General features: G+C 41.2%; 1 protein-coding gene across 1 annotated transcript; it reads left to right on the top strand.

Annotated features, from left to right (window-relative positions):
- Nucleotides 1-367: 367 nt before the first annotated feature.
- On the top strand, nt 368-2,380 carry LOC131407936 (coiled-coil domain-containing protein 89-like). Its single transcript, XM_058544528.1, has one exon. It carries the CDS (start codon nt 384-386, stop codon nt 1,494-1,496), a length of 1,113 nt encoding a protein of 370 aa, XP_058400511.1. The 5' UTR covers nt 368-383; the 3' UTR covers nt 1,497-2,380.
- The last annotated feature ends 9,295 nt before the right edge of the window (nt 2,381-11,675 follow it).

Below are 11,675 nucleotides of genomic sequence, written 5' to 3' on the forward strand. Positions count from 1 at the left end.
AGGAATATGTCACCGCCAGCTTAATTTGTTTACTCCTATCAGGAATTAGGCAGAGTCAGATTTCTTCCCCTGACAGTGTCTGGAAGTCGAGCGGGGCTGGCATCTCTTCTCTGTACGGCACAGGCCAGACACCGGGCTGTGAGCTGAGAGCTGTGATTGGTTAGAAAGGCAAGCATATCCTGACCGGATTGGTTCTGGATTCCCCCAGGCCTCCCGCCCCCTTGTCACTTCACAGTATTCGGAAGATCTATCCACCAATCACAGAGCTCCTTACTGGAAAAAAGCAACTGCTGGAGAGTGCCAGGAGTCCCTAGCAACACTGTGGCTTTTGAAATCTCAGGGGGAAAGACTGTGTAGTCAGCCGATAGTGGAGGAGAGCGCCTATGCCTCAGGAAGAGCAGGCATTCCGGATGGACACCCCACCCTCTGAAGAACCGTTAGATAAGCAAAACGAAAAACTGGAAAACCAGGAAGAGGAGATGGAGTTTAAGGAACTGGACGGTCTGAGGGAAGCCTTGGCAAACCTCCGGGGCCTGTCCGAGGAGGAGAAGAGTGAGAAGGCGATGCTTTGCTCCCGCATCCAAGAGCAGTCCCAGCTCATCTGCATCCTGAAGCGGAGGTCAGACAAGGCCCTGGAACGCTGCCAGATCCTGGAGATGCTCAACACAGAGCTGGAGGAGAAGAGGATGCTGGAGGCCCAGAAGCTGAAGGCCAAGAGTGAGCATGCCCAGAAGCTGGAGGAACGCTTTACGACCCTGGCAGCCAACCACGAGTTGATGATCCGCTTCAAGGACGAACACAAGAATCAGAACGTCAAGCTGAGAGAGGAGAACGACAAGCTGAGGCTGGAGAATGACAACCTCTTCAGCCAGGCTCTGAAGGACCAGGAGGCCAAAGTATTGCAGCTCACGGCCCGGAGCGAGGCCCTCACCAAGGAGCTGGAGACTCTGAAACAGAGGTGTGCTCAGGACGCCTTCCAGGCACAGGCCCGAGAGACGGAGCTGCTGGAGCTGCAGAGCCAGCAAGCCCGCGCCCACACCAGGGAGACAGAGCAGCTGCGCAGCCAGCTGCAGAGCCTTAAGAAGCAGCACCAGCAGGCCATGGAGCAGATGGCAAAGGCTGAGCAGGCGCGCAGCAGCCTGAACCAGGAGCTGCAGGCCAGGCTACAGACCGTCACTCGCGAGAAAGAGGAGCTGCTGCAGCTGTCCATGGAAAGGGGCAAGGTGCTTCAGAACAAGCAAGCGGAGATCCGCCAGCTCGAGGAGAAATTGGAGACGGCAGATGTGGCCAGGAGACAGGCTCTAGAGCGATTTGAGCAAGAGGCAGTGGCCGTGGACAGTAACTTGAGAGTCCGGGAGCTTCAGCGCAGGGTAGATGGGATCCAGAAGGCCTACGATGAACTCAGGCTGCAGTCTGAAGCCTTCAAAAAGCACAGCCTGGATCTTTTAAGCAAGGAAAGAGAACTCAACGCCAAACTCCGCCATCTCTTTCCATAAGGAAGCTTTTGCTTGCTCTGGCCTCCAATTTAGAATTGAAATATTTGTACCTTAGCATTATGGCAAAAGTAAAGATGGTATTCCATTTATTATACTTTTAAGCACAAAAGGCAACTCAAAGAAAAGCTACTTGACTATAATATTGTTCTTGTTACTGTTTTAAGGCTAACACTAATTTCCGGTCCTACCACCTAGAATACACAAGATTTACCAAATTTCTTTCTGTGCCTTTGAAATCTTCCTGTTTGCTATCAGTATCTCTGCCTTTACCATAACTTATTCATTATCAACCTCCGATATCTTCTTGTATCCTAAGATTTTAAATTAGCAGCTCCTGTGGATCTAAGTGAATCTTAAATGTGCAATAAGATGTGCTATTGTGAAAAAAAATCAACATAATTAGCCCTTGTAGATAGGTAAGCTTGTAGTCTCCTGTAGTTGAGATTTTAAGCTATAACAGTTAACAGCATAATAATAGCACGCATTCCATGCAGAAAAAAGTGTCTGATTTTGCAACTGGCCAAATAATTGCTTGCTTCACCTGCTTTACAGCAGTAATCTTTTTATTTTATGTTATTTGTGCTAGCTTGGAAAACAAAGATTGAGACCATTAAGTTCTTTACCAAAGTAGGCAAACTTTATTATAGTCATTCTATATGAGCAGTATGATTCAAATAAGTGAAATCAACCAGTTCTTATTTTTCCTGCAAGGTTAGATCACATTCCATTTTCTTGGTTTTTCTCCTTAATAAAAACAAGATTTAGAGGTGCAAGAATGCAAATATCAGTAGTTTCATTTAATTTTGCACAATATGCTAAAAGACAAAAGGCCCCAATTTAGGGTAACAAGTCATAGCAGACTGGATATGATACATATAGCAACACATAGCAATTGTCTTGTTTCTATTAGTATAAATATATATTTTTTCCTTGTAATTAACTTTTGCCTTTTTTAAAAAAACATTTAAATGGAAAATATATATGTATACTTACAGCATTTTTGTAGGAATACCTAAATATAGTTATAAAAACATCATAGTTATTATATATGTATATAAAGTTCTTAAAGAGATAGTTATAAAAAACACTTTATGCTTCCTTATTTCTGTGAATGTAGTTGATATATAAACATTATTATGACTACCTCTCAAAATAGATTGTAATGTAGTATTTTTCTCACCCATTTGGTGCCAAGAGTTACCTAATGATTTGGCTTTATTAAAAAATATTACTTGGTACCTTTTTAATAAACAATTTTCAAGTGCTGCTTTCCTTACCTTAGGCAATTTTTAAAACCTATTTCCTCACAGTTCTATTAAGATTGTGGTATTAATACAAATTCCAAGGAATCACATTCCTGGCTTGAAAGGACTATTTACTTCCTCTTACATGTTACCAAGAATATAGGAGGTAATTTAATTATGGTTATCCTTTATTGAGCCCACACTGTTTAGCATTGTGCCAAAGCACCTTGGATGGATTGTTTTATTTAATCCTTAGGGCCATTCAAGAAGGTAATTATGTTCACTTCTATTTCAAAGAAGAGGAAACTGGGATTCAGCAATTTGCTCAAGGCCACTTGGTTACTAGTGCAGCTGGGATTTTGATGACAACACCACACTGAAAGATTTATTGACTGTCTACTGAGTGCCAAGCTCTGGGGTAGGCACTGAGAATAACATGCAGAAGCGTGTTTTCTGCCCTGGAAGAGCTTCCACACAGTCTAGTCTAGGAGAATAAAAGCAATTACACACAGTGTGATGTTTTTTCACAGGAGGTGTTATGAGATCACAGTGGGTAAAAACACACCCAGCTGCTAACTCTGCCTGGGGGTAAGGGTTGAGATGGTAAAGAGGATTGTCAGGGATGACTAACACAGAGGTGATATATAAGCTGGTTCTTAAATAACTAGTAGAATTTCATCAGGCGGAGAAAGGGGAGAAAGGTTTGAGACAGCATCATGTAGAAAGGAGGTGCAGAGAAGCGTGTCTCCAGATAAAACTCCTGCCCAAGTTTTGCACCCAGCCAATGAGGAGGAGGAAGCTCCTGGGCAGATGCCACGAGGGTCCTGGAAGTGGGCTAAGGGCCACTTGGGCAGGGAATCCTGGGGTCCTGGTACCAGAGTGTGGTCTAGTAGAGGACTTGGCCCTGGGAACTCCTCATTAAGTGGGGAAGAGTGCTTCTGGAAGAGCGCAGGGTTGGGTAAGGTAGGGGGATGGGGGTTGTGTCCCATAAAACATAGATGCAAAGGAAGAGTCTCAGTTGATGGGAGTCTAAGAATGGTACTATTCCAAGTCATGCTAAGGAGTTTGTATTAGGTTGAACCATATAACGTTGCCACTTAGTAGATCACAAATGATTAGATATGGGCCATTTCATAACATTCACTCTAATACCCTTTTGAAAGATATTAAAAGGAAAATGGGTAATGAGACTAGAAGGTCAAAGATGGATGGAGGCCTAGAGAACAACTGAGGAAAAGAGCCCACAACATAGACTAAGAAAGTAAGAGGAATGTGAACCTATCATGTAGAAAGTGCTTTTCATGTCACCCTCATAGCAACTCTTCAAAGGAGGTTCAGTTATCACTGTTTTACAGATGAAGAAAGTGACACTCAGAAAAGGTGACTTGCCCAAAGTCAGGGAGCTTTGGGTGGCTGGAGTGAGATTTGAACCCAAGCCTCTCTGGCAGGGCTGGCTTCCTGGGTCTGCCACCTGCACTGGCTTGTTTAATGCTCTGCTATTGCTGCCTTGAGATTCTTAATAATTGTGTGACAAAGGGCTCCACACGTTCATTTTGTGCTGGGCACTGAAAATTATGTAGCTGGGCCTGCTTTCTAGCTCTAAAACCCATGCTTTCTCCCACTGTACAAACTACCTTCTCACCAATCACAACAGGCATTGTTTTTTTCCTCTGTGCTTGACAGTACTTTGTATTCCACTCTCTCAGTGCTTATCCTGTATTTAATCTGTGACCTAGAGCCAGGTTAGGGGATAAGCAACTGGTTTAGTTATTATGGTCTGCTGATCTAGAAAGTGATGCCTATCACTGGAACAAATTGACAAAATGTAAATTGGCTGCCTCCCAACTACTGCCCTTGAGGGGAAATTTAAAAAACAAAACAACAAAACTCCTTTCTAAAGCAAACCTATATCTCTAGTGAATTTTTCTGCAACATCTGCAAGCAGTAACCCTAAAATGCAAGTCAGCAGAACAGATTCTAAAACCAAATAACGTGCGAGTAGTGCTGTGTAGCTGGTAAGTGTGATCTTTTGTGTTACCTATACCGTAAGTCCTTCAGTGCACCTTTAAGGAACTTGTCTCGTTCAAGAAAATCAAAAAGAGAGGCAGAAAAGGAAGGAGAGCTACAGGAAAAGTGAACTGACTGGCTGATGTTTTCACAATACTTTGCTTCAATTCGTGAAAATTAATCAAGTTAATTCGTTTCTAGTAAACAAAGTATTAATAGAAAATCTATTTCTCCCCAATGCCACCATATTAAAGTAAAACAATTATTTAAAGAACATTGAAGGAGCGCCTGCCCAGGTGCTTGCTGTTCTATCCGGCCCTCTTTAACACAGATACCTTTAGGGTGGCTGTGGCTGGGTCAGGGCAGGAATGACTCTCTGCTCCCCACTATGGCAAGACCAAGAGAACTGGGCAGACATTTGAGATGCTACCTCTTGGCACATGAATAAAGAGGAGGACCACAACCCTCACTGCTCTCCCCAAAAGCTGACCCTGCCCCTCCATATGACTTGTCTTCCACTGTCATTGGCCAAAATTGGGCCATATGCAAATACCTCATCCAAGCATCTTCATGGAGAATGTTGCTACTGTGACTGACTTAGATCAATCAGGATCTGCCCCTGAATGGAAATGAGGCCAGTCTATGCCATATAGTGGAAAGGGCTACCTGACAAAGGCAGGGCTCTGCCAGCAATGATGAAGGGAGATGGATGCTAGGTGGGCCACCAACAGTGTCTGCTGTACCACATACTTAGACACATACCACATACTTGGACAGACCTCCCTAGTCATTCATTACACATTCAAATGACTACTGTGTCCCCTTCCCCACCCCCTCACTCCCCAGTTCCACAACGAGACTGTGTTAGCTATTTGCCAGACTGTCTCTATTTAATGCTCTAATCCACTCTTATTTGTACGTCTAAAATATTATCTTCCCTTTCGTGTTTAAGATTATTCATTACAGCATTGTTTGTAATAGCAAAAGATTGGAAATAGTCTACATACCATCAAAGGAACTGGTTAAATAAACTGTGGGCCCTTGATATCTTGGAATACATTGCAAATGTGAAAAAAAAAAAAAGAAAAAGGAAGCTCTGTATGTACTGATATAGAAATATCTCCAGGATATATGTAGGAAAAATAAACAGGATGCAGAATAATATTTGTAGTATACTATCTTCTGTGTAAAGGGACAAGGAAGAGAGAGGAATTTACTCCCATCTGCATAAATAAATATTACAAAAAATAAATAGTAATAAAAGTGGTTATGAGTGGTGTAAGGGGTGTGAGGACTGGGGTGGTTAGGGATAGGAGTGGGAAGGAAACTTCTCAGTGTATACCATTTTATATCGTTGGACTTTTGAACCATGTGAATATATTACCTATTCAAAAAGATAATAAAATTAAAAATAAAAATAAAAGAATCTTCCATATAACTGCTTAACTTCCTAGTAAGCTCTATTTCTGTATAGATGACTCAAAAAGCCTACAGATTTTTCTTTTTTCCAAGAACTGAGTAGACAAGATATATTTTATATAAAGCCAAACATGGCCTGACAGATCTGGGTCAGGCCATTCAGCTGGAAGCTGCTGCTTTCACAAACGTTTGGCAACGTTCGGCTAATGGCAATATCTTTTTGTGCCCTAAGGAGTGCCCTTTAGTGATTATTATTTCTCTCCTAAATTTAAAGATTTGAATATATTAACTTTTCTCATGGATTTTCATATGTCTATGTGAGACCTAAATTTTAGATTTTGTAAAGCCTATTTTCTCATATATTCAAGTTTTTAGGCTTTGGATGTTGGTTTTTGGTTTGCCCTAACAGACAAACGAAAGATGGTAGAGATAGGGCAGAGCAAGGCATTCTGATCTTTCAATTTTAATTAATAACTCATTCATTTAACATATCTCATTAATCTAACAAATATTTATTGAAAGCCTATTATTGGTCAGGCACTGTGCTAAGTGCCGGGACACAACATGAGTAAGACAGAGACCTTATCCTCACTGAATTTGCATCCTAGCGGGTGAGAAAAATGCCGAAGAATAGGATGACATGGCAGTGCCTAGCAGGGTTGCCCAACAAAATGAAAGAGAGATTAGGGAAAGCTCTTCCTAGAAGTGGCATTTAAACTAAAGCCTGTAGAATATGTAAGAACTGTCCAAGAGAAGAGATGAGGAAAACATGAGTGTACAGTAGCTCAAAAGCCTTCACAGCACCTTCTGTTCTTGGCAAGAAAACTGCCTTTCCCAATAGCCACATCATCCAGGGCTACAGAATAAGTAGTCACGGTAGATTCTAAAGAGTGACTCTAGGGCCGGCCCCGTGGCTTAGTGGTTAAGTGCGTGCGCTCCGCTACTGGCGGCCCGGGTTTGATCCTGGGTGCGCACTGACGCACTGCTTCTCTTGCCATGCTGAGGCCACTGCCACATACAGCAACCAGAAGGCTGTGCAACTATGACATACAACTATCTACTGGGACTTTGGGGGGAAAAAAAGGAGGAGGATTGGCAATAGATGTTAGCTCAGAGCTGGTCTTCCTCAGCAAAAAGAGGAGGATTAGCATGGATGTTAGCTCAGGGCTGATCTTCCTCACAAAAAATAAAACAAATAAAAGAAATAAAAAATAAAAAGAGACTCTGTGGCCAGATTAATCCTATTATGCTCACATCCATATTTACCTGCCTGACTCCGTCCCTGTCAGAAGTCTGAGCCTTCATAATCTGGCTCAATCCTCTCCCCACCCACATCTACACTCGAATTCTTTCACTGGGTCCCTTGGAAACCCAGATCTATGATCAACAAACTAGCCAAGGTATTAGTGCAGTGAGTGAAGGGGTGCACTGGCATCAGACTGCCTGGATTCAAATCCTGTCACTTACTGGGTGACCTTAAATAAGGTCTTAGTGGATGAAGAGGAAACCAGAGAGCTAAAACTTTTAGTGAGTGAGAGAGATAACTAGGACATGCCATGAATTTCACATTGGTATGACCATACAGAGAAAAGAATTGTCCAAATGACTCTTGAAAACAGCGTTTTTAATGAATCGCCTTGATGGGATATATTTCAAGGAGAAATATAACCACAAAGAAATCTTAGTAAAAAAAAAATCTTAACAAATTTTATTTATTAGTTTTATGGTTAGCTGTAGTATTGGCATTACTTTAAAACTATTATATTACATTTTAAAACTATATCATATATATATGAGAGATAGAGAAAAGAGAGAGAGAGGCTAAAGCAAAAAATGATTATGTTAATGTTGCTAGGGACAAAATTTTCAGTGTGTAAATTAAGATATTAAAAAGTAAAGTAAAAATCATTTCATGTTAAATTTGAAAATATCAGTCTAAATCCATGACAGTTTTTCCTTTTTTTTTTTAAATTACTATGCTTTTTTATTTTTAATTTTTATTTATTTATTTTTTCCCTCAAAGCCCCAGTAGATAGTTGTATGTCATAGTTGCACAGCCTTCTAGTTGCTGTATGTGGGACGCGGCCTCAGCATGGCCGGAGAAGCGGTGCGCGGTCAGGATCCCAACCCGGGCCGCCAGCAGCGGAGCTCGCGCACTTAACCGCTAAGCCATGGGGCGGCCGCATGACAGTATTTTTAAAAAAAAAATACTCATTTCCTACCTCACAAGTGATGACAATCTGGTAGCAATGAGCATCCCTAGATGCTTGGCCTCCAAAAACTATTTTCTGGTAAAACATATAAGAGCTCCTTGGAGGAATGGCTGACTCCAGATCTGGAGTAGGAAATGTACAAGATTAACCTGATGCAGCCAGTTGTGTCAGAAAGCAAATAAACTATCAAAGACTAATGGAGTTTTATCAAAAAGACATGAAAGCCAGATTGGAGGGGCTTCCAGTGACCACAGATGAGTAATTTGAGTATCAAAAATAACTGTAATTGAATGAAACACACTGAATATTTTACATATATGAGTTCATTATGATACACCAAAAACAAGAAAGCCGAACAATAACAATAACTAAAACAACAATAAACACAAAACTTCTTGGTCACTAACTCCTTACTCTGAAAAGTGGCTGTTAAAAGGAATTAACTGAGCATTTATCCTACTTTTCCTGTTCCCTGAATTTTAGGGTAACAAACTGCTTGTACATGATGAGATAAAGTTGTTTTCCACAGAAGAATTTTAGATAATAAAAGTAAAGGAATAAGAGAATTTTAAAATGGTCATTTTTTAATTCCCAGTGAAATAATGTATTTAGGCACTGATCATCATTAGATGAAACCATTAGGAGAAAGGTTAATGGAGAATTTTACGATGGAAGAACAAAACTGGCACCACTTGAAAATATCGATCAATCTTAGCATCGCTAAAAACAAGAAAGCTAGACATTGTGTGCCTCGCTGATGTGATGCAACATGAAGAGCAGCGCCTCCTAGGAAGTAGTCTGGCCAAAAATGTTTAACTTTAAGCTAACTAAGTCCTAAGAACTTACTTCCCACTTACGGGAAATATAGGGCTAATGGGAAAAGTAAAATGGCACCACAAGGAAGCAAACAGAGAAATCTAGAATACGGGACATTCAATATGACAACTGACCTCATTTCTTCAGAAAATCAAATGGCATTGGGGAAAAGGGGCAGAGGGACGCTATCTTAGATTAAAAGAGATTTCAGAGACATAACAACCAAATGGAATGTATAGAATTATTTGGTTCCCGATTCAATCAAGCCAACTGCAGATAGAAATTTTTGAGACAACTAAATATTGACTGGGTTTGAATGATAACGTTACTAGTTGCAATCACGACATTGTGGTTACAGGAAAAAATGACCTTATAGTTAAAAATGTATGCTGACATCTGTAGGGATAAAATGACATGATGTCTAAGATTTTTACTTTAAAATACTTCAGCAAAAGAAGGCAGGGGGATGAAGGAAGTGTGGCAAAATCTTGATAATTCTTAAATCTAGATGAGGAGTATAGAGGGATTCAGTATACTCTTCTCTACTTCTGTGTATGATTGCAAATTTTCAGTGTTTAAAAAATTAAAATTAAAAAAGGGCTGAGGTTTCTGAAGGAGGGAGGAAGAGAAATGATTTGGAATTGGCAATGGGAAGCAAGAGCAGCTCAGCCAAGTTCTGGCTCTGCAGTGCCTGGGGGGGAGAAATGAGACAACTTCCACTTGAGAAGTGGAGTTCTTCCTATCAGAACATGAAAAGCTCTGCTCCTACCCTTCCGAATTTCTAACACCCAACCTTCTTCTGCTGTCCCTTCCTCTACCAAAGCAGCAATTCTCAACTTTAGTGGCAGCAACTGTGGGGCTGGATTAGTTGGAAGGCATACCAGTAACCTGTTACTATCTTAGTTGGTTACAAATGTTTGTCATTTTAACATAAAATGAATCAGATTCCAAAATAGTCCACAACAGTATAACTCTCATTCATTTGCATTCAGGAATATATTCTTGAGAGGAGGATAAAGGAACAGAAATACAGCTAGCACTACTGGGAATTGCACATAATCCATGCAAATATGTAGTGCTCATAAACATAATCCTACAGTACCCTAGATACTGTCAATCCCTTGAGTCTTCAGTTTTCACCCAGGCATAAGATCCCCTCATGGTCTTAACTTCCTACCCTCTACAGATTATACATCGTGAGCGAACAGGCAAACTACGTTAAAATGAGCACTCTGGCCTCTGTAGCACTCTTATCATTCTGCTGTATCCACTCAGTAAAACACCAACCCTGATTCAGCTGCATTCCCTACCATCTTGGCTCCAGCTCTCTGCTATAGAAAATTCAATAAATGTATATATTGGTGTTGAAGTACCATAAAGTCATAGTCTTTGTGGAGGATTTGATAGGTTGGTACTCATCATCTATTCAATCCTTCTTTTAATGTGCTTTCCAGTATTGCAGAAATGGAAAACCTAAAACAAAAGAAACACAAAAGCAAACTATATTTGCCAGACTCTTCTGCAGTTATATTTGGAAGATGCAAACGAGGCAGGGGCCCACTCCCTCTGCTTTGGCTGTTGTTGCTGCCAAGCACATTCTTGGAGACATCGGGTTTTTCTGCAACAGCATCCCAATATTCATTGACTAGTTTTATGGGATATGGTAGCCAGCCCCCAAGATAGCACCTAACGATTCTTGTCTCCTAGTATTCACATCTTGTGTAGTCCCCTTTCACAGTGAGTAAGGTCTGACTGGTGTGACTGATAGAATACTATAGAAGTGATCGTATGTGACTTCTGAGGCTAGGTCATAAAAGACATTGCTGCTGCTTCCTTGGCCTCTTGGATCATTCATTCTGGGGGAAGCCAGCCAATGGGGGAAGCCAGTATAGACATTCACACAGCCTATGGAGAGGCCCACATGGAGTGGGGAATAGAGGCTTCCCCCAGGACTAACCTGTCAGCCACCTTGGAAGTGGATCCTGTAGCCCCAGTCAAGCCTTCAGATAACTGCAGCCCCAGCCAAAATCTGACTTAATTCCATGAGAATTCCAGAGCCAGACTGCATTGCCAAGGCACTTAAAATTTCTGACCAACAGAAACTTTGAGAGATAATAAATTTTTATTGTCATTTTAAGCCACAACAGTAAGCAAATATTTATTGTTGTTTTAAGGTTTTGGGTAACTTATGAGGCAGCAATAGATAATTAATACATGGGGTTGAGAGTTTGGGCAGCAGCAGTGCTCTTGAAGCCAACATTCCAGCTTTCTATTTTACCACTTTCCCATTTGGGGCAGAGATAGCAGCTCCCTACGAGGCCTGTTTGGCCATGTTGCACTGAGAAGCATTCTTGATCACCCAGCCTAATGTCCACTCCTCCAATCCTTCCAATGACTTTGTAAGCACATATTCTCTGTCTTACATCTTTTTATGCTTTAAATAGCTAAATTGGTTTCTGTTCCCTGCAGTTGAGCTTAAT

This window comes from Diceros bicornis, chromosome 7, assembly GCF_020826845.1.
Source record: "Diceros bicornis minor isolate mBicDic1 chromosome 7, mDicBic1.mat.cur, whole genome shotgun sequence".
Taxonomy (NCBI): domain Eukaryota; kingdom Metazoa; phylum Chordata; class Mammalia; order Perissodactyla; family Rhinocerotidae; genus Diceros; species Diceros bicornis.